General features: G+C 45.2%; 1 protein-coding gene across 2 annotated transcripts in view; it reads right to left on the bottom strand.

The window, feature by feature from the left end:
- SMYD2 (SET and MYND domain containing 2) overlaps window positions 1-24,713 on the bottom strand; it is a 51,479-nt gene extending 26,766 nt beyond the window's left edge. Inside the window, exons 1-2 of one of the 2 annotated variants that reach the window (XM_072948531.1) lie at window positions 24,381-24,713; window positions 6,155-6,218 (exon numbers count right to left, since the gene is read on the bottom strand). In XM_072948531.1, coding sequence (XP_072804632.1) covers window positions 6,155-6,218; window positions 24,381-24,553 — 237 coding nt within the window. In that variant the 5' untranslated portion in view covers window positions 24,554-24,713. Of the gene's footprint in view, window positions 1-6,154; window positions 6,298-10,459; window positions 10,473-24,380 lie in introns of those variants that run through there. The other variant, XM_072948532.1, reaches the window with a different exon arrangement.
- Window positions 24,714-26,325: the final 1,612 nt, after the last annotated feature.

Below are 26,325 nucleotides of genomic sequence, written 5' to 3'. Positions count from 1 at the left end.
TTGCGAACATTTGTTATTTGTGCTCTTTTTGATGATGGCCATTCTGCAGGTATGAGATGGTGTCTAACTGTGATTTTGATTTTCATTTCCCTGATATTAGTGATGTTGAGCATCTTTCATGGTCCTGTTGGCCATCTGCATTTCCTCTTTTGGAAAAATGTCTATTCAGTTCTCCTGCTCATATTTTAAATGGGTTGGTTGTTTGCTTTTTAATTGAACTACAGTTGATTTAAAATGTTAAAAAGAAAAAAAAATTACACTTTCTCCTACCACAGAGATGATCCACATATCTTAGAGAACCTGACAGAGGCAATCTGCCCTAATTTCACCCATAAGAAATTATAAACACTCAGAATGGACAAAGTTGAAACAAAAATTAAGTTAAACTGATGGACAGGAATAAGTGTTATTAATAGTGTTTTTCTGTTTTGTTTTGTTTTTTATTGGCAGTTTCATTGTACACAGAATGGTTTTGCAACACTTTATGCTTTTAAAAATATTTTTGCCCATTTTCTAAAACTTTTTCTACTAGTTTTCTTCAAAATTCAAGCTGTTACTCCTTCACTGATTACAATCTTTATAAAATTTTATGTAGACTCCAATGGGTCCCATTGTCCAGAAAAGTAATATACAGATAACTGCACAGGAAGGAATTGGAAAGACACTTGCCAATGTGGTACCAGTGATTTTCTCTGCAAGGATAAAATTATGAATTATGGATACTCTTTCTGTTCTTCTTTGTCTGTACTTTCTGATTTTTCTATAATGAGCACAGATTATCTGTGCAATAAATGTAAACAATTAAATCTTATATACAAGGAAGATAGGCAATTTTTTCATACCCTTTTTAAACTTCTAGTTCATTTTCAGCCAACATAATAACTGCTCTGCATGACTTTACTTTCTGTGTCTGGATGAAAACGCTTAAAAAGAGGCATAAAGATTTGCAAAATTGTCTCATCGTGCACCCTCATTTCCAACACTGGGAGAAAAGAATGATTGTTATGTCACCCAGTGTTCTACTGAGCAAATGATACACTGTCTCCCTGCTTAAGGAGACTGGATTTTTATTGTCAAGCCCCTTTTCCAACCCTTGTATTTGGTCTTTCTCTTGTTCTAATAGAGCTTTCAATCTGGACAATGTTTACATGTACACATGCATATGTGATTTCCAGAAATGTGGGGCAGCATGCATATGTGATTTCTTAAAATGTGGAATGGTAAGAAAGCATCACAGGATTCCTGCTCTCCACTACCATTCTCTGCGAGAGGGAGAGAGTGAAAAGAAACTTAGTGAGCGTCACACATGAAGGAGACAGACCCTACCAGGACCCCGTTACAAGCACATCTGCTTTGTTTGCTAGTCCCATAAAAGAGTGATGGGCTTCTTTCAATCATTCTTACACATTTTTTCCTACTGGTGATGTTAAACATTTAGAAAAAAAGGAGTGGCTCAGTTGAAGATGCTTCCTGTGTCTGGGTTAAGAGAGCAAAGTGAATTTAACCAGGGTGAAACCTACGACTCTGGCCCCATTCACCAGTCACCCGTACAACGACAGGGTCCTGGGACCATTTCTTGGACATTTTCTACACTTCAGTTACTTTATAATCGATGATAAAAGTCAAGAATGTACTCACATCTTTGTTTTTAATCTCCATCAGGACATGCACCTTCCTACTTCCAAAAGCAGAGTCAATCCTATCTCCACTGACAACACACAAATCATTCTTGTTGATCTGTCTGTGTTAAGAAATAATACCCTAGAGTCGAGCAGCTTTTCATGTTCCTGTTGGCCACCTGCATTTCCTCTTTTGGAAAAATGCTCCATTCTTCTGCCCATATTTTGAATGGGTTGTTTGTTTATTTGCTTTTTAACTGAAGTATAATTGATTTTAAATGTTGTATTAGTTTCTGGTGTACAGCGTGGATGGACCTAGAGGGCATTATGCTAAGTGAAGTAAGTCAGAGAAAGACAGATACTCTAAGATATCACTTACATGTGGAGGCTAAGAAAAATATAACAGACTAGTGAATATAACAGAAAAGAAACAGACTCACAGATGCGGAGAAGGAACTAGTGGTTATCAGTGAGGAGAGGGAAGGGGGAGGGACGAGGTGGAGGTGGAGGATTAAGAGGTACAAACCATCAGGTATAAAATAAGCTACAAGGATGTACTGTACGGCGTGGGGAATACAGCCAGTATTGTATAATACCTATAAATGGAGTATAACCTTTAAAAATTTGTGAATCACTTATATTGTATACCTGTAACATATAATATTATACATCAACTATACTTCAGTTTAAAAAATACGATATTGTAAAATAAAGTTAAAAATTAAACAAAAAAAAAAAGAAGAAAAAAATAATACCCTAAAAAGTTCTACTCCACAATGATTCCTCTATGTCACAACAACTTTCTAAAACTGTTCTCTTCAACATGTCACAGTACAATGTGATGAAGAAGTCTACCTGAGTGAATAATACACTGAGCTTTCCAGGCATGTTTATAAAAATAAATATAGTTCATTAAACACACACAGGTTACAAACCAAGCCTAACTAAAAAGGAATTGCTATTTCTTTCATATTTCTCCCATTATCCTTTTATGCATCATCAATTACAATCTTTCCTCTGGCGGGATCACGCTGAGTCAAGTGAACGAAGACTACGGGACAAGACAGAGCCCAACTGTATAATATAAAGCATGATCCTAACGCACTGCAATCAGAGAGGAGGGCTGGGGAGAATAAACAGAGGAGTAGCATCCTCTAAGATGTCCCGGGGGGACACCCTCAGGGAGGAATGGGTGCCTCTCGCTCCTGGAGAGGTGTCTGGGAAGACACCACCACTGGAAGGGATCTTTCCTTTCCCATCCATGAAAGGCCACTTCTCCGTCTGTAACACAGGCCCAGAGCGTCTCTTCTCCAAGAAGGTCCTCAGGACCCCTGAGCACAGTGTTGGAAAGCAGAGAGAGCCTTCCCGCGGCAGTCTGCACCGGCTGGTCCTGGTTCTGCCTCTGTGTGACCTTGGGCGGGCCACCCAACCACGGCGGACACGGCTCTCTTATCTACCAATAACCTCCTTTCCAACCCCACCTTCTGTTGTGTGGTACTGACCCCCCTGGGGACCCGGGGTGGGTGGGGTCTGCCAGTGAAGAAGGCCCAGTAAATGACTAGCAGCTGAGGGCCATGCTTTCTTGGATGGAGAATCACTCAATTACCTTCCTCATCGCTGCTCTTGTTTCGTGCCACCTGTTTTACCCTGTAGCTGAGCCTCCACTTTGATCCCATCCAAGCATCCCCTTGGGTAGATCCCTGAATACATCTTTATCTGGAGCAAATGCCCCAGATTCCTCCCTAATGATTTGATGTAGGAAGCCCTCACACAGCCATTTATTTCTAGGCACTGACTTTTATTAAACCTGTGACCATTCTATCTCACTGTAATACAGTGCTCAGCCCCTACTTAGTTCTTCAGCATCAAAGGATGCAAAACCTCCATGGCTAGTAGCCTCTTCCTTCAACAGGAGATAGATGAAATGAAAATGACCCTTACAGGTCAAATCCAGCCTCGCCTGGCTTCTAGAACTGTAGCTTCAGGAACTGTGTTATCACTTGTCATCTAGGAGAGTTCTTTGCTCACAACATACTCAGCAGAGCCAAGGAAAACTGAATCACACAAGTACTCTCCAGAACTCGAGTGTCCTGGACCAGGCTCAGGGAAGACTGCACATCATGAGGCTGGACACAGCAAGCCGTCTTGGCCCGGACCTTTAACATGACTTAGAATCCCAGTACTGAATCCCACATCTGGGGTTCCTTGCTATGAGCAACCTCATTATGATTTGACCTGTACAATCTGTCTATAGCAGGAAAATGTACAGACTGCCAAGCTGTTTGTTGTAAAGTAATAAGGAGGCATTCTGGTTCATGCAGGTTGATGTACTTGGTTACTGTAAACCTCCCAAGGCAGGGCACCCATCGCTGGGAGTCTGCAAATCTGGGAGACTAAGTCCTAGACTCAGGGGAACCGCAATGGCCACCTTGAGACCCCAACCTGGACAAGATTCATCAAAATAATGCCACCAGGTGAGGCCTAAGGGAAGCCAGCTCAGCAGCAGGCTCAGGAGACCCAGTGGTAGCTCAGCCTCTCAGAGTCTCACGTTTTATATTAATGCAGCGTTTACAGTTCATCAGAGAATTTAAGGCTCATTTTGCAACAAGTATGACTCACACAATACACACCATCAGTGACCTCAAGTTCTTAGACTCCAACCATTCTCTCAGGTGGAAAAACAAGCCCCTTAAATCTAAAGTATATGCTATATATGTTATTCTTTGCATAAAGCAAAGCTTCAGTCCAGCCTGAATTACTGTAATATTATTTTTATAAGCCCTCACACCTGTACACAGCATCACAATTTATGTAGAACTTTCAGATTTATCATATCATTTGGTCCTTATAATTCATCAAGATAGGGACCGCTGTCCTTGTTTACATGAAAAAAAAAAAAAACCCAGACTCTGAGATGTCCTTCCAATTGCCAAGTTCACAGAGCTAGTCCGTTGCAGAGCTGGCCTCGTGTCCTCCTAGTGGTCTGTGTTATCATAGTCTGAACTGTAAGTGATTTACTAGCTTGCTTCTTTAAAGAACAGAATGTAATGAGTTACTTTTTCTAAGAAGTGTTTCACTTAAATATAGAAACAGCTAACTTATCAGGCCTGGAACCAAATCATGTCATTCCCAGGGCTCGCTGATCGCTCCAACACCGCAGCAACCAACCACAGAATTCTCTGTCCATAACGGGAAGAAGCCAAGTATGAATTCTCTGCTTCCAAAGAAGCCACACTTCCTGGAAAACTCAACGACAAGCCCATTGATATCCCCACCGCCCCACAGGCTGGCAGCCTCTGGAAGCCTGCCGTGGACACACAGGAGGTGGACTGTGCACACAGCCTTCAGAGCCAAGGCAACGTTCCCAAGCCAACGGCTCATCCTGGGCTCTATCCTGGCCAGGGGCCGCTGTGACGGTCAGATGAGACCTCGGGCCTCAGCGACCGCTCGCTCTCCCACTGCTAAAAAACGTTCTTGGGGACTTTCAGAGACCAGCTACAGGAGGAGAAGAGAAAGAAAGAAAAATGACATCGTGGGTAATCAGAGGTAGACCAGGGAGCCGAGCGAGGGGAATGACAGCAAGTCTAGAAAGAACAGCAGCAAAGATGAGGGGCAGATATGGAGAAAATCCCCCCTCTTATTTGAAGATGCTTAAAGGCATCAGCACATCGCAAGGAGTCTGAGCGGGTTTCCATTAGAAAAACAGATTGGGGAAGGCACACAGAGGCCGAAGATCATTCTCTCCCCAAATTCAAACTGCTGGCAAGTAGAATGCATTTATGTAAGTTACCTATGAACCTCTGTGTGATGATACTGCATCAAGAGATAAGTCGGGGAAACACCACTCCTTGTCCCTTAAAGAGTCTACCAAGGGCTCCTCCAAACTCCTCCTCGAGCTCCCCATCCCCATGTTACAAGACTCCCCTGAGACTCAGCCATCAAACCTGATGGCCCGTGGTCCACATGCAACCAGCCTCCTGAACCTGCTCAGCCCTGGCTGCTGCCGAGGCCTGATGCCCGGGTCTCCAGGTCCCAGCTCAGAGCAACCCCCTCTCGGCTGTACAAGGCTGTGCAGGGGCTCACCCAAGTTGAGCTGGAATCAGGGTGGGTGATACGTGGCCTGCTAGTGGGGTATATAAAAATACATACCAGTGGCAGTAAAACTTTAAAAATTTTAAAGACAGCATTTTAACATTTTTCATTTGTCATCTTTGCACATTCCACCTGTTGTTGGAGGCCTTGGGGGCAGACTGTCAACCTTGGTAACACATCTGCCTGTATCCAACACTGCTCTCCTTGCATCTTTTCCAATTCTCCTGGGAAAGTGACCCCAAAACATCACTGCCCATCACTGGCTGCCCGTTAGTCGTGGGCCAGCACATTGGGGTATCCAGCTAAACCCGACGCCACAAGGAAGCTTTCCAGCCCTGGGTGCAAGAGGGTGCTGGAGAGGCTGTGACAAGAAAGAAAAGGACGTTGGGGTCCCCATCTCCAGAGGAAACAAAGCCCTCCCTGCCATTTGGCCCCGCACCTACCTGACACTCCACATTGCAGTAAAATGCCTGCTTGCATCTTCCACATTTGGACAATCCTTCTTTCCTTAAAAAACAGAAAGGGTACTGTAGTGGCGAGAGACAGAGACGTGACGCCGCACAGTTGATCATGCAAGAACAGCCATCTGGTCGGAAAGCAGAGCCAAGAGTCACCTTACCTTGCTCCCCTACTGATCCGTGGCACTTTCCCAAAGGAGAGACGGATCAGACCCAGTCCTTGAGTAGCAGTGAGTTAGTCAGAGTATACACGCTGACATTTACCGACCCCAAGAGCGTGAAGGGCACTTTCCAAAGAGACAAATGACCTGCTCTTTGACTCACGAGCCTGGCCCGAGAAGCCTGTTAACTTCGCCTGCACTGCCAGTCAGTAGTCTGGGGCAAGTCAAAGGCTCTTACGCCCTGATTTTCTCACCTGCTAAAAACGGACAGAAATAATGCCTTCTTGGAACTTTGAGACTGAAAAGACGGAGGACTGGGGTCCACGACACGGGTGAAAACACAATGTGAGTGACAACTTTTAGTGTTTAGAGGTGCGAGTAACGCAAAAGAGAGGATGGGGCATGTCAGAAATGCAAATGCTATCGGAAAGCAAAGTGTAAAAATGCTGCCGCCCAGCAAGGGGGACATCCTCTTGAATAAAATATTCCTGGGTCTGGTGAGTACACACGTCCACCTTGTCTGTGTACAACTGAGCAATTCTTCTGCCTCTTCCTGATTAGGTCGACCCTTCCTGTTCACTGCCATGTTACTCATCTTCGTGCTTCCCAGAGAGGCCAGGGAGAGGGCCCTTTCCCGACTGTTTGGTGCTGGGGTGTTCACTGCGGTAGACAAGCCAGTTTTTTCAAAACCTGTGAAGCCACTGAATGAAACCACATACGACAGAACTCAACATTTTTTTGAGATGGGAAACCAGCACAGCGCACTCTCCGGAAAGCCTGCTGTCCAGTTCCCACCCACCGCGCGGAAGCCAGCTTTCTGACTTCTAGAAATGCTGATACCACCGAGGGCATGCTCACGGCTGCCCGGGTGCCCCCCGCACTGCCGCAGGGCTCCATCATCCCCACCCCTTCTGCAGTGTGCCTGGGGAGCTGCTATTTTCTGACACATATAATCACGCTGCAGAGTCCTCCTCTGCGCCTTGTCAGACAGTGCTAGTCACCACACTACTCCCACGGAATCGGGAAAGTGTTCCAAAAATGCTACCGTTGGAACTAAACAGACTGCCTTGCAGTTTTCATGACAGCACTTGGATTCCAAGAAGCAGACTGAAGAATGTGTGGGAGAAAAACGCATCTCGCGGTTGAGGTATAAATAAATATTCCAAGTTTGCACATCTCAGTAGTTCAGAAAGGAACCCACTGATTTGGCTGAGTGTATTCTCTGGCCTGAAATACCCTCTGAGGATGCATCTGGGCAAGATGTATAGTCCTGGATCTCTTGCATTTTATACCAAGGGGGAAAAGACAGACACGATGCGCTCAAAAACCACTGTGAAGTGACCAGAGAGCAAGTGCTAAGTGACGGGGACCTGAAGAAATGCCAAGGCGGTGGAAAGAACAGATGGGCAAAGCCAAGGAGGGAGCCTTGAAAATTCCTTCCAAAAAGAGGTGCCTTTGGAAATGCAATTGGACAATGGATGGGGAGGTGTTACCCCATTACAAAAAAAAGTCCATCTGAAGCAGTCATTTGCTAATGTTTGGTTTTGCAGGGGTTCGAAGTCACAAAACCTCTCTGAAAATCTGACTGAAGCTATTAATTCTCCCCAATAACCTACCTTCTCCCTGACCCCTGAAAAACCATGAAAAATTTTGTGAAATCTCAAGGGCTCACTAGCCACCTAAAGTCGGTTTCAGAACCAGAGTTAGGATCCCCTGACATAAAAGATTAGGAAGTTATCACAAAAACGCCTTTATTAGCTCTACACTATACAAAAAAGCAAAGATTATGTACAGAGATCTTTCTGGTCAGCTGCCAGCAGTAAAGCTAATATGAAACCAAGGTCTGTTTTCAGCTTCTAGGCAACATCTCAGGGAGAAAAAAAAGCAGCTGGCTTCTTGTGAGCTTGGGAAGAATTCTAGTGGGATTTCATCAAAATAATAAATCTCCCAAAGGCCAGACTTCATTCAGCCCAGCCAGTCACCGAATCCAGAGCCACAAACAATGAAGACCAGGAAGAAAAATCTAACTTGTCAGGACTGGTGACAGTTATGGAATCCCTACGACCCATCCCAGTGGCTCTCAAGACGTGATCTGCGGACTGCTGGGGTCCCGGAGACCCTTCCAGGGAGCCAGCAAGGTCAAAACTATTTTCAGAACACTGCTACAGTCTTTACTGTCCGACACCTGCGCTCCAGCAGGTGCGTAAGATGCCTGGAGGGTAAAACAGGCGGTGCCTGGGTACAAATCGAAGCCGTTGCACCAAACTGTCCAAGGGATCACTACATTCCTCACTTCCATGCACTCACAGCAAGGGGTAGGGGGGAAGGCAGCTCCGCTCAAGAATGTTCCAAACAAAGCAGTAACAAACATTCATTTCATGAACTCTCAGCTCTTCGGTATGTATCTTTTTGACATCCTAGGATGACGTGGGAAGAACGCAGAACCATCTCTGCTCCTACTGAAGGACGATGGCCGTCTCAGGGAAAAGCACTTAGCCACCCCTGTGGCTGTAAGCCGAACGAGCCACTGTTTTCCTGGAATAGCACTTTTACTTGAAAGAACAACTTTAGACAAGCTGGTTATTCAGACTTGAAAATTCAGCAGATATGTTATGAAAATGAATGAAGCGAGCCCATCACGTTAAGGAAGATCTTTGGCAGTATTTGTTGCTAATGATAAAATTTGGGCTTTTGAGCAAAAATTGGAATTTTGGAATGCATATATCTGCTGTCCTGAGCTTGACAGTCTCCCATCTGATGACAGGGGCGGTGGCAGTAACAACTGTGGTTTTTTTGAGGTGGTTTGATGAAATACATAAAGTTTTAGGAGGTCTATATGATTTAGTGAACCAGTGTTTTCCAAATGACCAGTGTATGATGTTTTAAAAATTATGAATGGCTAATAGAGTCATTCAAAGTTCAAGGCAGACTAAGGGATTTTAACGTAACAGATACATAAAGTTCACAGATATGGCTTCAGATCGCATATTACAACTAACTTTTAAGGCAGAAATAATTTATTGAGTTCTAGTGTTGAAGAATATCCACAATTAACTGAAAAGGCTATTAAAATCCTCCTCCCTTTCCCATTATATATCTGAAGCCAGATTTTTTCCACACACTTCAGCCAAAACTACATTAATATCCCAGACTGAACTCAGAAGCATATTTGAGAATCCTTTTGTCTTCTGGAAATCCAGACATCTAAGAAATTTGCAAAACTGTAAAACACCACTATTCTCCCTAACTCTTTTGTTTTGGAAAACAGTCCTCATTTAAAAAAAAAAGTTACATGTTAAGGAATGGTTGTTTTCATTTTAAAATACTTTATAACATTCTTTTTTTTAATTTTAAATATGATTAATTTTGATAAATACCATAAACCATGTGAACAAAAGCTCTTTGGAGTTCTCAACTGTTAAGGGTAGAAAGGGGTCCTAAGACCAAAAAATTTGAAAATTGATCTCTCTTGATAATTTCATCAGCTCTATGAAGACATTATTATTCTTATTTCTCAAATGACAATATTGAGGATCCTAGAGGCGAACTATCTAACCCAGCGCGGTCCTTCAGCAAGTAGGTAGCAGAATCAGAATTCACCCCTCAAGGTACCTATGCTGTCTTCGTCACGCAAAACTGTCCTTCCTGGAGTACTGTCCCAATTATCCAGGAGAATATACTAGATGAAACAAAAATAATCTATGTGTCTGGATAAGATCACAGGCCTTCTTCACCCTGGTCTGCATGACGTCCCACCTCCAATGGTGTCCCGGGACTGCTACTCAGCCTCAAAGATGCAATGGGGAGGACCCAGGATCATTTCTGAAAACGAGATTTGGGGAGGTAGCACCCCCACAGAAAGGGTCTCTCGATCAACTATGACAGAGGAATCAATGTCACTTGAAGGAGACAGGGATAAAGTAAGGGCTGATTTTGTATTCAGTCTGTGCAAAGAAGGTCCCTCCATCTCATTCAGTGTGGTAAACGCAGGTGTTCCTCAGACGGACATGGGGCCAGTCTACGTGGGACTGCGTCCTCTGGGAACTGGGTGGTACAACACCCAGGCTCCCGCAGACACCAGACGAGCTTGGCGGGGTTGGGAGGCAGGCTGTACTGTGTATGTGCTTACCGAGTCATCTACCAGCAGACGTGAATAAGGGTCTCCTAAGTCGCATCGCCTTCAGGGGAGAAAAGGAGAGACGCTAAGCCAGTTACTGACAGTGACGGCATAAGAACCGACTCTGATCTACTTGGTGACAGCAATTCTCGATGATGTGTGGTAGGGATGGCATGGGGAGCTCCGTTAAAGTGATCCGGACACGAGCTTCACTTCTCCCCACAGCTTTTCACAGGGAGAGATGTAAACATTCCATAAGTCTAACAGTGGAAACCCAAACCAAAATTTGCTGAGGTGGTCCCTGCCTTGTGTGTGTACGTGCCTGAGAGAGAGGAGGGGAGAGTCTGCGCGGGTCTGACGACCACTGACTGCGACACGTAGCCAGCGAGAGACATACTACGGAGGATCCAGTTCCACTGTTGGAACAGACAGGGCATTCAGGATAAACTCTGTTCCTGCAGAAGACACAGCTGTGCATCTTTCACTGGCAATGTAACCTGATCTGAATCATCCAGGAGGTTTAGGGAAAGGCTGAAAAAACCAGGAAAAGAAAACTGCCCTCCAAAAAAGATGAATCAAGGTCATCTGGAGGAATGAAGTCAAATAACTGAAAAGTAAGGGAACAAAAGGGAAGTTAACGGTACATCACTGATAACCTCTCAGTGTGGTTCTCCACATCGGCTGCATGTGCTCGTCCGGGCCTGGGGTTGGGCTCAGCAAGTCTCATTGGGTTGGTCTGCGTTGGGATTTTTAGGAAACTACCTGGGAGATCTAATGTGCTTCCAGAATGAGAAGCCACCGGCCTAGGCCTAGGGGGAGAGTGTTTGAGAGCAGGACTTGCTGAAGAGCACAGAAGCCTTCCTCTCTGCAGTGAGGGTTGTTTACAGAGCAACTCTTCCTAAGAACGAACGGCCAGCACAGGATGGAGTAGGCTGGTTAGCCACCTTGATGATGGATGTTAACAAAAAAATAAAGTGGCAGACACGGTATGTTCTAACTGCAATAAAAAAATTACTCTAGAAGTCAGGTACGGATTTTTAAAAGGCAAGCCTCAGCTTTCTTTCTGCCTCCTCCTGATTCCCACTTCACCATGTAAGATGAATATGATGAGTTACTTTTCTTGCCTCCTTATCTCAAACCTTTTTTTTTTCCCTGATGCTTGAGGTGCTCTGTGATCTTGGGCAAATTATTAATCCTTTCCGAACCTATTTCCTCCACTGTACAGTACAGTTTCTACCTCATAGGTTTGTTACGGAAATTAAATGAGAAGATATAAGTGCAGCGTATTGCTACTACACTTTTAATTAGCCTTCATCCTTTTTTTTTGTAAGTGATGTCAAGTCCTGAAATATCTTCAGTATAATCTCACTCAGGCTCGTATTTAGAGGATTTATGTTTCTAAAGCCTTTGTTTTACCGGCAAATATCTACCCTGCTGTGAATGGACGGGCTCTTTGAACTTAAGAAATGGTTCCATCCACAAAGGGAGGAAAGACATGTTACAGGAAAAAGCAAGTATCTGATTATTAGTGACGGGAACAGAACTAGAAGACACACTCCTGTCATTTTCTACTGGAGGAGACACACGCAGTGATTAATTTTCTTGCTTTTAAAATTCGGAAGCCGTGAAGATCAACAAGTTAGGGCTGTAATTAACAACTCCCGCTAGTTAATACGTTGCCGCAGGTGCTGTTGGTCGAGATAAAAAGGATTTGATCCTGTAAGCTCCCTCCTTTCTGCTCCTGAAATGAATGCTTCGTGGGTTTTCCCCATGAAAGAGAGTGATACTGGCGTGGAGGGGGTTTGCAATAACAATTACTTTTAACTAACGGTGACAGAAGGAGTGACAAGTCTGCTCCGCTGAACAGAGGCAGCCCCGGCCAAATGAAAAAGAGAAAAGGAAAAAAGCCCCAGCGGCGCAATATAACTTCACCGTGGTCTGAAATAAGACAATCAGAAACAAAGTTGGCCTCCCACCCAGACAGAGTGGTTACACTGGCAAATTTTTGTTTGAGAGAAAGACTGGAGGAATTGTGGCCGAACCCTATTATAACCCTGGTCAGGGGACAAGGACAATACGGAGGGTATGGGTTTTTGTGTCACAGTGAAAGATGCTCCACATAGCACTTTAATCCACAATGTAACCGTGAAACGGGACCACGTGCTGCGCGAGCTTCTTCCCAGAGCAGGGCTGAACCTTCCCCTTGGCACGGGCTTTGTTCTGAGGCTTGTTAAAAGTTAGAGCCCGGGGACTCCAGGGGTGGCAGGAAATATTTAGGGCAGTAAGGTAGCAACTAATAGGTTTTCCCAAATATTGGAACAGGAGCCGTGATTTGCAAGGAGAAAGCTGGGCTTGGCAGTCCGGACACTGAATGGCTGGCCTGGGGAAACGGAGTGATGGAGGTCAATGGGTACAAAGTTTCAGTTGTAAGAACAAGGTCTGAGGATCTAAGGTACAGCGTGGGGACTATAGTTAATAATAGTGTGTTGCAGGCTTAAAAGTTGCTGAGAGTGGAGCTGACACATTCTCCTCACACAAAAGAAAGTTACTGCTGTGAAGTGATGGGTGCGTTCATTACCTCAATCTCAGTAATCATTCCACAGCGTCTATGTATATTAGATCACCACGTTGTACACTTAAAATACAGCTATATTTGTCAATTACTCCTCAACACAGCTAAAAAAATACTGTAAACATGACTGTATGTGTCACTGAGTCATAAAAAGTCAAGCTCAGTGATGAAAAAAACAATGCTGATGATCAAAGAGCTGAAAACTAACGAGATGGCTCCTGAGCTGTTCACACCTGTTCTTTCAGCTAAACTGATCCTATGACTGACAGGCTCCCCTGCCCGTGCACTCTTTCCTTAGAATAACTTAATCCTTTTTTACCCTAGAGGTCCTGACCCTCAAGAAAGTGGGCAGACCCTCCTAAATTCCTCCATAACAAGAGGAAGTTCTTATTAAGATGAAGAGAATGTAATACCCTGTGAAACACCCTGATTGTTAATCATCTTTTCTGTTCCGTCCAGTTTTTCTATAAAACCTCAAGACCCCAACCCCAAGATGGGCTCACAGTCTTTAAGGCACTAGCTGCTGCGACGACCTTTGCAGGCAAAGCAACAAAACTGCTCTTTTCTTTGCTCCCCAAACTCTGAGTTTGAATTCGCTTTTCAGGGTGCAGAGGCCAATTTCTCGGTAACAGCAGTGATTTGGGACTTGTTTTACTGCAGGCTCTGGTCGAGATGAAATTTACTCCTGCCTTAGAAAAAACTTCATGAGGTTTATGGATGGAGGAGAGAAGTAAACAGCCTACAGGACAGCGAACATTAAATTACTTTTTTTAGCCACGGGACAACAACTACAACCAAACCTCACCCCGCAGACCCTGGGAAATCCCTGGCAGTCGAAGCCTGCGGAGGAGCAGATGCATGCGCTTTCAAACTGAACATTTTCCCCCGAAACAATTTTACATCTTAACTGTGGTCAGAATGACACCCTTGCAATTTATCTCTGACTTCTCTGAAGCCTACTGATTGGGAAGTCCAAAGGAAAGAAACAAGGGGCACGTTTTTAACTCCGTTCTCTCATAAAGAACTGAGAAAAAGTAACACCACCATTACTTCCAACGTACAATAGACGACAGATGTTACCGCCGGTGCTTTGTAATGAACACCAATCGTATTAGAGTCCCCGGTGACTGCTGTTGCCCCAGCTTCCACAGCACCCAGGTGATTAAACAGCAAGGAAAAGGACGGAATCAAAGTCATATAAATTCAATGATCTGAAAACTCAGAATGTTCCTAATACTCCTCACGTCAACATTCAGGCAACAAACCACGTAAAGACATCTTTATAACCTAATGGCATGAGTTCTAGAATATAGTCAGGCCTCTGCAGCCAAACATGAGTATTATTAACTCCTTGCCCAAGAAACATGTGACCTGTTCTAAATCTTAGAAGAAAATGCACCTTAATTGGTTACAGAAGAATTTTAAGAGATGACACTCTCTCATCCTCTTGGTTTTATTTTCCTGTAGACAAATAATCAAAAATCAAAGTGCCAACTTACTTTTTTAGGTGAGTTATCCCAACTTCGGACTTGATAACTCAAACTTATCAGATATCACTTGAACAGATTCTTCCAATATTTATTGATTTCGTTCCTATTTCTAAACAAAGAACGGTTTTTATACTATAAAACCTTGAACTTGAGGGAGGAAAGAAGTATGTTAATCTACCTTAGCCAAGTCTTATCTATTCAAAAAGGATTATTTTCTCTGTGCAAAGTTCTGCGCTAGGCTCGGGGAATATATTTTTTTGTAAAACAAAACAAACCCAAAAACAAGCTATCTGGGGAAATAAGCCCTTCATATGGGCAATAAACACAAATCTCAGGCAAAATGATTCAGCATCCAAATGGCCAGATGACGCTGAATTGAGAGCAAGAAGGTACTCCTCAGACTGAGCTCTTTGAAGACACGGAAGTTAGGGACACTTTTAGAGGATACAGTCTTACCTCTGAATCCCCAGGACTGGTAGGATGCTCAATAAATGTAAATAATAAACTCTTGTAAAATAAAGAAGTAGCTAAATAAAACAAAGAGATCTGTGGGCTGAACTACTTAAGAGGAAGCTGCATAAAAAGAGATGCAATTTGAGCTGGATGTCTCTGGAGGATGAATAGACTTAGGGGAAAAGGCCTTCTCTGGGAAGGAGGCAGAGGGTACAGAAGGAGCTCACAGGTGGACACAGGGAAGGATGAAGAGTGACAAGCACCTTTGTGGGGGGCTGGAAAGACCACTCAGGTTGTGTTTAGGGTTTAAGTAGCAAGGGTAACACCCAACGGGGTGGGAAGGGGACTGAACATGGAGAATCTGAGCAGTCAAGATCCTGTCCTGACGAAAACAGGGGTTGATGAGTAGCGTTATTTATAGAAACAGGTGACAAGGCCTGTCCAAAGAGTCGCTGGTAAAACAAGTTGCAGGAGTGAGACTATTCATTTAATAAGTATTCACAAGGTAATGGAGTGCTGGGTCTCAGGCTACGGGCTGGAGCTATGGAGTCGAGCAAGGCCTGGTTCCTGCACTCAAGGAGCACGTATGACAAGGGAATTATGCACGAGGTGCTGTGGGTGCAAAGACACTCACATATGCGTGCATGCGTGTGTGCATGTACTGGGACTGCTGGAGTGAAGCTAACATCGCAGGGAAAGCAACCCAAACACCACTCCTGCTGCCCAGCCCTGACCTGCAGTGGGGCCCCACTGGGGCCATTCTCCTACCAGCCACAGAAAGGTGGGGGCAGGCCATTTTCCCCCCTTCTCTGCACGTGGGAAATGTTTAGTAGCTAGGTGTCTTGGAAGGCCTGAACATGTGCCGAAATCAATTAAATACTGAGTGAAATAAGCAGATTTTCAAAATCTCTACTCTTTGTGAGGCTGAAAGCTTTTTAATTTTTTTTTAAAAAAGTGATATTTAGAAATATTTACTCGTGCATGAACAGACTAAATTTTATTAACTTTCAAAAAATGTCTACCCAAAGTGCTGCTTTTTTTCTTTTTAACAGACTTTATGCTCTTAGAGCAGTTTCAGGTTCACAGCAGAAGCGAGCAGAAAATGCAGAGTTCACACACAGCCCTCCCCACCCACACACATATACTCCCCTTCCCTCAACATCCCTCGTAAACGTGGCGTATTTGGTACAATCGAACCAACATGGCAAAGTGCTGCTGTTTTAACACAACGTAGGGATGTCACCATGTCCTTGACCTAAGTATTATCCGATCAAAGTTCTTCCTGAGTTTAGTGTTAAGTCATGGACGAGGGTGTGTGACTAAATTTCTCAATCAACATAGTTTTATGTCACACGTGGATTATCAGTGTTTCAAAGAAATAAAAGAAAAAGAAAATGCTCAACCCAAAACCTTACTGCCTTCAACAAAAAAATCTGCTGAAATGACAAAGTTCAAGGTACTGCGGTGTCAACTAAAAACTGTCGCTTGCCATCTGCCTCTGCAAGGTTGAAGTCACAAGCCACTGCAGTCGTTGACCTTCAACACACCCTGAAAGGTGTTCAGGGTGGAGATGGGGAACGAGGCACTCTGTGCTCTGGGAAAAACTGGCCTTCAGGTAGTTGCGTATTTTCAGAGGATTTTCCCAGCCCAGCTTCTTGTACCTTTTGATTATCTAGAAAAGCACTAAGATCACTAATAGAGACTTCTGCCCCTCGTGACTAGCAACAACCTTCTAGCGAAACGTGTGCTTGATTGCACGTGTACCCCTTCACCGAAATCACACGTACACTGACCTCCCCCTACCCCCGCCTCTTCGGAGCAGTTCCTCAGAGTATCTGAGATGCTGTTTCCCAGGCTACAGGCCTCATCTTGCCGCTAATAAAACTTAACGTGCAGCTCTCTCGTTGTGCTTTTTTTCACCCCAGCCAACAGTGGGTAAAACAAAGATGAATAAAACCTACTAGAATATAAGCCCCGTGGAGGGTGGGATTTTTGTCCCTTTTCTGCACAGCGGTTTCCCTAGGAATTCAGAACCTGGCGAGTGCTCCAGCAATATAAGTATCTGCTGAATACATTAAAAACAGAATCCCTGCTCTCAGGGAGGCTCGCATCTGCTCATAACTAAATACCTCTTAACTGCTGAGGTTTGAAGAACATGTGAGGCTTTCGCTGTGAATAGCAATTGTCACTTGGCTACCGACTTATGTAACTGACAGGTAAGAGATTTCTCAGGTGGCACATGGGTAAGGGTTTCCTGTACAAACATCACCAGGTGAGAAAAATCAACAAAATACGAGGCCAGGACCCACCTGCCCTGACGAGTCTTTCCTGGTGCTCACAGACTGAAAAGATCCTGTCTGAGATCTTTTCATTTCGTCGCAGATGGCGACATAGCTCTCTTCAAGTGCCAGGACACAAAATCCTTGAGATTTTTCATTTGGCTTGGATAAAAAACCATGTCTTGTTGGTCAGCCAGATTTCCTCTCCACCTCCCTCCCCTAGGCTGCGACCATGACTCCCAGCCCTGGTGTGAAATTCACTTCTCGGGGAGTCGGCCTTATTTTTTCTCTCCTCCGTGGTGACTCCAGATCCCCTGGGCACTGACCCGCCGTGTGCATCACGGCACACTTGCTGATACACACTGGCGTCTCACTGATCACAGCAAGCATTCAGCCTGCCTTCCAGGGACTATCCACTTGCCAAAGATAAGCACTTGCCGATTTTCAGAGCTACTCCTCCTTTAAAAAGCTAACCCAATCCATTTTAGTAATATACATGCAATATTTTCACTCGGTCATCTGAAACCTTCCACTTTGTCACCAGATTTTACATTAATAAATTGGCACGAGGACTTCCAGACTATCTTTACATTTCTGATTGAAGAAAAATCTGAGACACACAGCTGGATGCTCAGCAAATGCATGGACTAGAAAGATAAGTTGTTTCCTGAACCGTCAAGACTTTGGGGTATTATTTTTCTGCTGCATTGCATATCTCTGTCCTTCAGAGAAGTCTTGAAGAGATCTGATTTCCTTCTGTTCTATTGTGTTGGTGTGAACGCCTTTGCAATTGAAAAGGAGGCCTCCGAGGGTGGTAGGAACAGAGTCAGCAGAAGTTATACAGAGTGAGGTGTGTGGCTTTGTGACTGGTTAGAGCGCCCGTGCTAATGAGGCCAAGGTCACGGGTTCAGCCCCTGAAAAGGCAGTTACTTCAGTCAATTCCCTGCTGGAGGACTGCACCCCTAAACTACCAGAGATGTGCTAGAAGTCCAGAGATGTGAGGGTCGGGGATGCCAGTGGGAAAGCGATGGTGATGGAAAGAGGCTGAGAATGCAAATCAAATCCCTTGAGAGGGGACGGAGACCTCTGGTCCCAGAACTAGCCGCTCTCCGGGGGAAGAAGAATGCTCCAGAAGCCACCTAGCCACTAGGCTGACCAGTTTCTTTTCAATCAAATTGTCCTTGCACAGATCAGATAAAAGTATGCCTTGAAAGGAAAAACATGATTACTTCACTCTACATCAGACATCCAAAAAACAGGGTGTGTGTGTGTGCACGGTGCAATGACTTTAGCTACTGATGGCTCCAGTTATATCAGGGATATTTATAATTAATCACTGCCTCCTTGGGAAACAAATAAAGTGGCATAAAATTATAATTATTTGTGTTTTCTTTATATTGACAAGAATAAGAAAGGGGATGTCAATCTCTGGCCAAAGAAGTAAGTCTCAAACACCAAAATCAAGAAGAAACTTTCTCTGCAATTCTCTATCTCAAGCTCCATCACAGACAACTTCTCTGTCCCGGGTTCTCACCCATTCTGAGTTCTCCTGAAGACCAGCTGCTGCTGAACTACAGCCGTGAGCCCTCAACCTTCCTGAAGAAATTTAAGACATTTCTAAGCAGTTTTTAAAGAATCTTCGAACAGATAGTGTACGATCTGCTTGTCCTACAGGAATACTATCCAGGGGCCCCCTAAATTGTATTTGTAAACCACCCCTATTTAACTTTGTACAGAGTTCTGAAGAATGGGCATGTCTGAGAAAAAAAAAAAAAGGTGTGTGTGTGTGTGAGGGGTCATACTCTCATGCTGCCCTACCAGAGGGAACAGAAACGAACTCTTTAAATGTAGCTGTAAAGACCAAGGTGGAAAATGCATCTTAGTCCAAACATATTTAAAAATATTTCGAACGCACAAAGGACCCAAGCCTTGTATTCTTTTTACATTTCACCATGTTATATAAACATCTCTGAACCCATAGCAACGTAAGATATAGATCCCAGACAGCTGAATCAATTCATTTGTTGAGCTTTCAGAAACAATGCATTAATCTGTTAAATTATCTATTGGGGGAGGGGATAGTAAAAGAAAACAGGTGATAAAAATCAGTCTCTCGAGGAGGACTCAGAGAATTAACCCCTGTGTCCAGGTGTGAACCACACCAGTGATTCAGGTCAAAAGGGGCAGGGAAGGAAAACTACGCTCAGAAAAGACGTGGTTCCCTCCATGAAGGGCACAGAGGCTGGCCCTTAGAAGGCACTCAATAAATACTTGACCCCAAAAATGCGAAACTCAACAAAATGACTAGACCTGTCCAATACTCAGTTTCTTCCTACCTAAAATGGGCTGAGGTCCTCTCTACACAAGCCAAAAATCAAGATCAAAAAATAAGAATGTATCTGGAAACGCTCTGTGAGCTGCAGAGAGCACCATGACTTAAAGGAATGTCATTTTATATGGGCCCTTCAAATTTTTTTTGATTGCGAGGATTTTGTGCAATTGCTCCTGGGAGGGAAAGCTGTTAGATGATGGTTTTCACTCCCCAGGGTTTGAATTTCACTTCAGGATATCCTGCTGCTTTTCTGCCTCTTTCATCTCAAATCCGTGCAGCTTGGTCACTGAGCCCCAATCAGCTCTAAAAGAAATTATGCTTCCCAGATATGAAAAATGTGTGCATTCAGGCACTTGGCACATCGGAAGTCTTACAGAATTGCTCGATGCCACAGAGGAAAGAATCACACTAAAACCAAAGGGCAGAGGAGCCACGGTATCTTTGCTAGGTGGAAAATTCTGTTTTCCTCCATTTCTCTTTTCAAACATTTGTTTAATCCCAGGGTAAAAGAATGTTAAAGTTATCTAAACACTTCGAAGCTAGAAAAGGCGCTTTAAAAAAAAAAAGCTTTACCTGTGTAGGTTCACCAACATCATTTCTATCAGGTTTTGAAACATACTGAAAACTGATTCCAGACACCCATAATGCTGGGGTCCCCAAGATTGAAAACTGCTGCTTTTAACTCTGGGTCAACATGCTCATCTGAATGATGACTCCACTGGCCGACAAGCTCCATTATTTCCTTCCCAGTCCTCCCCCACCACCATAAAAAAGGTCCCTGAAATCAGAATATTTTACCACACTTTTTAACATTTAGCCAACGGAGCTCTTCAAAAACAAGTATGTACCAGTGAGACACCAGGCCAAATCTGACAGCTCCCTAAGAGTTAGGGCGGTGCTGAGCACTTGACCTTCACTATCTCAGGACGAGCTCAGCAAGGAGGTGTTAATGTGCACACTTTACAGATAAACGAACCTGGGAGTTCGGAGAGGTTAATAATTTGGCTCGAGACAAACCATCGGGAAAGGAGGAAGCCAGAATTCAAACCAAGTCATTCTGGCACCAAAGTCCCTCCTCTGCAGTCCCTAAAAAAATGAAAAGGTTGAAGTATTGGAATGTTGAAAGTGGCGACACAGTATCTCATTATCAAATATACGGATGGCTGAACTTCATGTTCTTTAATGTAATTTTTTAAAGGAAGTCTATTGTGTGTATATTTTCATCTTCCTACTCATTTCCTCAAAAATCCATGTAAAAAGATGGAGAGAATCCTTTATTAAAGCTTGTGTCCAATTTTCCACTCAGAAAGCAAGATAATTTGAGTTCTCTGAAGCCATTTCTCTCCTTAGAGCCTCTCCACTTCTCAGAGAATATTCTTGGAATACGCAGAGTCACAGCAGCCCTGCTGACATCACCCTCTTCCGAGAGCAGCCCTGGCAGCCAGGCCAGGCCAGAGCTGTTTCAGAGAACCTTACGCCCAGCATCAAGAGTCAGGGCTCTTAAACTGATTAAGATCAACTCAAGATTACCTCCGACTGGTAACACACTAGGAAAGTGACGAATACTGCTACAGAAAAAGTCTGGAGGACATTACATCTTCATAACTGCTGAAACAGAACATCTCAATCACAGTGTTCTGCTCATGCAAACATTGTAATATTTAAATCAACCACACCGAGTGAGCCAGACAGAATATAAATTCCCTGAAACCAAGTTCCAACAGCCCTCTTCCAAGGAGGTCAAGTGAGCCTTCCTACTTTGCCCCCATACCCTGAACAAACTAACAAAAAAGACAACATTCCTGCTCTTAAGTGACCCATGAGCCAAGAGAATAAAAGATCAAGAAGGTTACATCTGCCCACCTGAGGAACTGCACACAGAATGAATATTCAGATGGAACACAGGGTTACAGACTTTGCCCTTTCTGAGACAATACCAAGTGTTGAGATATGTCAAATACCAAGTGAGATACAATTTAAAAAAAAAAAGTGCCACAAAAAGTTGGCCAATGGCCAAGGGAGGGCTGTGTGTGTGCTGTGTGTACATGAAATACATCTGAGAGGTCTCAAAGACAGCTCCCAACTAGAAGACATTTATATTCTTAGGAGCTGCCTTCTAGCAGTGAGGCAAGATATATATCTCCCCAAGTGTCACCCACCGAACTGAGAAAATGTGACACAAATATAAAACTCCCAGAAACAAATCTTTGTCTGAATTGCTCTGGCAGTATGCATCCCACGCTGCTGTGATCTAAGACTTCCCGTTATTTTTCAAATTACAGAATACACTTATTCCTGAAAAAAATCACTTATTTTCCTTCAAAATAAGGCAAACCTTGATACAATGTGACAGGGAAAATCTCTAGTGGCTCATTTATCTTTAAGCAGTATTATTTAAACTTCTGTCACAAGAAACAATAAGGAGTAGTTTTCTTTTTATGAGGGGGAGGGGAAGTTGTGGGTTTTGCTGTATGCTGCAGCATTTGAGAACTCTGCTCCTACCCGCTGAGGAAACCATGAGAACCTACATGTGTTCCTCTAGTATAGTCAGACACATTAATCTCCCCTTGGTCATATACAAACAGTTGACAGAGGAGATGGTGCTAAATCTGTGAAAATGATCTAACCACTACTTCTAAACTAATTGGTCTTAACAGAAATCATAGAGTACAAAGGTATTTCTAATTTCACAGGTATCATAGTGTTATTATTTCTTGTGTATTATTTTAGTTGATTTCCAATGAGTCCTTGGGGAGAGAGAAGAAACTGTAGTGTAGATACATATATATGCACAACAGAGGCACTTTGCTGTATTACCTGAAACTAACAACATTGTAAGTCAACTCTACTTCAATAAAAAACAAACAAACAAAAGAAGTTCACCTAAGCCAAACAGGGAAAAGTAGAGGGAGGTCCCATCCCAATATAGGGGCAGCCCTGGTGAGGGGTCTAAGGCAACAGTTAGTGACACTAATCAATGTCATTTAGAAACAGCGCAAACAAAGGCAAACTTCGCCACTAAGGCAGGGCGCTGTGTGAAGTTGCATATGATGGTATATTCTTGTTCTATGCTAATGTCGGGAAGGCGGAGGCAGTAGTAATGCGGTTAGGAGGATCATAGCGAAAGAGAAACATCTCTCAGCTCTGCTTCTCCACTCCGAATCCAGATGGATTTGATCTTTAATTCACTGGAGAAGTGGGCTGATAACTGTCACCTGAGTACCTACTATGTGCCTGGTACCGCAGTCTTCTCGCACGCAAGGAACGCCGGAAATCACCAGGATCCCTGATGGAGGGAGGTCCCTTCAGTGCTGGGTGACCTTGCTTTGCTCCCGCCACTCCAGACACCCACACTGCTTCAGACTCTGAGCCACAGCAAGGCTCAGAAGATCAAGGGACCAGACACAGCAGCCTTTTTAACTTTGGGAAAACCCAATGCTCACTTCACTCAAACGTCGCAAAGTGGTGCCATGACCCTTTAGCTCTTGGCTCACCAATTCAAAGAGCCACATCACATACAGCCCTTAAGCTGCCCACGGCATGATTCTGTGTCTAGTTTCTTTCCAGGTCCCCCCAAGCGGAAGGCAGCTCTGGCAGGGAGTCTGGGCAAGATTACTACAGTATTTAGCTTTTGTCTCTTCTCTTGCTCTGTCTTATCATGGAATAAGACGAATACATCTCGGAGATTGAGTCCTTCAGCGTATATTGGGCTTGAAACTCATACTCAAAAGGTACCTGCAGTACCTCAGGTGGGCTTAATCTAGCCCAGGTATCTCCATTTCAATGATGAAGAAACTGAGGTTCAAAGAAAGTAAAGCAGAGTCCTGGAAAGCCGTGTACAACTTAACTCCAATGCCATACTTCCTGCCTCAGTAATTTCACTGAGCACTTAACAAGGCAAGAAATGGGCATAACTTAAGGCACCAGATTTCATTTTCTAACTACAGGTATGAATATATATTCACAGTCACACTTTCTCTCTGGGCATTAGTTTCCTCGCCTGTAAAATGGAAAGAGGGTTGTATCGATGATTTCAAATGTGCCTCTCAGGTCTGAAGCTGTCATAAAGCTTGAAGATTTAATTACGCTTTGGTGTATGCAATACAAATGCATATATACGAACACAGACATCTATACATGATATGCTACAAATTAAATACCAGTTGCAACCATACGTTTTGCCTCATCCCCCAGCAACCATATTCTTCCAATTCCAAATCAGGGCTAGATACGTCCCACCTGGGCAGCCCCTCAGACTCCCTCTGGCTTCTCTCCAAATACCAAGTGCAGACAGTAAGAAGAAAGTGGAGGAGCCACGTAATTTACATGAAATATTAGGTGTCATTACGTTCCCTGGAGGAAACACGGCAAGTCTGCGGCAGAGGCAGGCTGTGGGGCACAGAACACACCGCAGGAAGCACAAGTTAAAGGTGACCGGCTCTGGCTGCGAGAACCTGGGGCCCCGCTGGCAACGCACCTCGTGGGCAGCGCCCGTGCTGGGAGCCAGCCTGGCTCCGAGCCCGCGTTTGAGGGCAGAACCCCGCCCTCACTGGTTTGCACATCGCACATCCTGCCGGGGCAACTCGGAAAACGTGCGGCGATGGGCGTGCAGCGGGAACTTGGCTCGTCTTTCCTAACGCACGTGGCATAGCCAGGCCTGGGGTTCAAAGGCGCCGCCTGCCCCATCACCCCACCCCACCCCCAGCCCCGGGCGCTAGGACCCCGCGCGCCGCGCGCACTTCCTCCCGCCGCGGTCCGCCCGCCCGCCCGCCCCCGCGGCGCCCCCGGCTCCCGCCCGCCGCCCTACCTGGCGAAGCAGAACTCGCAGTGGTTGCCCCGCTCGTTGACCGTGAGCACGTAGGCGTAGGCCGGGCAGGAGAAGAGCAAGTCCCCCACCTGGAAGGGCTGCAGGGCCCGCAGCCCCCGGCCCTTGCCCGGGCTGCAGAAGCGCTCCAGAGCGCCGTCGCCCTCGGCCCTCATGCTGGCGGCGGGGCTGGCGCAGAGCGGGCCGGGCTGGCGGAGCCCGGAGCGCCGGCTCCCCGCGAGCTGTTATTGGAGAAGCGTCACCCACAGCCGCGGGGGGCGGGGTGGGGAGCCGCCCGGCGGACGCGGAGGCGGCGGCGGCCACCGCTCCCCGGAAGGGACGGCGGCCCCGCCTGGCCCTCGCGCGCCCCCGGGAGGCGGGGTAAGACCCGGCGGCCCCGCCCCGCGCGCGGGACCCTGCGCGGCTGCCCCGCACGCGCCCGGGGCCGCTTCCGGTGTGGCCGCCGCCGGGAGCTGCAGCCCAGGCGGCTCCTGGAAGGAGGGCGGGAGGCGTCTGCGCCTCCGCGGGCGTCTCCACGGAGAGCGCGGGACGCTGCCCGCTTTCCGGTGGGCGGGATGGGGTTGCCCAGGGGCCAGGTATCCGACGCCTACCCCAGGCCGGGCGGTAGGATGGCCCGCCCGCCCGCCCTTGGTTAATCGAGCAGGGGGCCAAGATGTTTCTCAGCCTTGTCTTCCTATGCCCTTGTCAAGGAGTCTTCCGGGAACACCGAAGCGAAACTGCTGTAGAAAAGTTTGATGTGCTGCCGGTTAAAGGGTGCGTCCGCAGGGTTAAAGGTTTTTAACCCCTGGGAGGCTTTAAACCTTCTAGGGAGTGTTTCAAGTATTCGTTGCGAACCTACTCTCCCCCCTGCTCCTTCAGTGGAAGTTAATTACGTGGACGGAAAAGGAAATGCTCGCTGAGAGCCTCTGCATACAGGGAACAACGGTGCGAAGGAGGCTGCGGAGGCGGCGGGAGGTAACCTTGCCGTCCAGGATATTAAGACTTGTTGGAGTCAACGCTGTGCTGTAGCCAGAACACACGGCTAGAATTTACGGTGGTTCTAATCGGTTTGACCACTCTCTGTCATCTTAGAAAAGTCAATTAGGTTATGAGTCACATGGACGATTTAAACATGTAAAGCTCATAGAACAGTGCTTAGCACGTAAGTCCTATACACTTACATGCAACTAGAGTTTTTCATATGAGAAAGGATAATCTGATCCACATAGGATTGTGTAAAGGCTGAAATTGATGTGCACGCATTAAGGGCTGAAAGTGTGGAGAGAGAACTGAGCGGAAAACACTAATACTTAAAACTCAAGTTTGATCTCAAAATATGTTGCATGTGTTAAGCTCAGGACTCGTTCAGCAAGGGTAATGTGAATGTGATTTGGAGTATGTCATGAGATTAGTAGAATTTTTGACACTTCAATAAAATTCCTAAAATGAATAAGCCTCTCTAGCCTTCCAGTAAAGAAAAATACATCGTGGATACTCTCATTTTAAGAAGCATTCACTAGCTCCCACTATGGCCAGTCACTGGGATAGAGAGATGGACAAACTGTAGGCCTGGGCCTTTGCATTTGCACATTCACAATGCAATAATAATTACCATTAGTTACTGAATATTATGGGCCAGGCATTGTGCTAAGCTCCATAAACACATTATCCCATTTAATCTGTAATTCCAACTGCCCAATGAGTTAGGAGTTACGGCTCCCATTTCCAAAACTAGGAAACTAAGATTCAGAAAGAATCATATCCAGGGCTACACCACTGAATTGCAGAATTTGGTTTCAGCCTCCCATCAGTCTGAATTTGAGGCCTATGCTCTTTATCCAAACATCCTTCTGCAAATATAGATAGCTCTCTGAGATAAGTGTTATTATGGTGGTTTGTACAAAGTGTTCTGTGGGAACACAGGCGGTAAGTGAGAAACAGCCTGGGG

The sequence above is a fragment of the Vicugna pacos genome, chromosome 23, assembly GCF_048564905.1.
Source record: "Vicugna pacos chromosome 23, VicPac4, whole genome shotgun sequence".
Taxonomy (NCBI): domain Eukaryota; kingdom Metazoa; phylum Chordata; class Mammalia; order Artiodactyla; family Camelidae; genus Vicugna; species Vicugna pacos.
The sequence above is the reverse complement of the archived record's forward strand: the minus strand, read 5'-3'. Positions and strand labels throughout refer to the sequence as shown.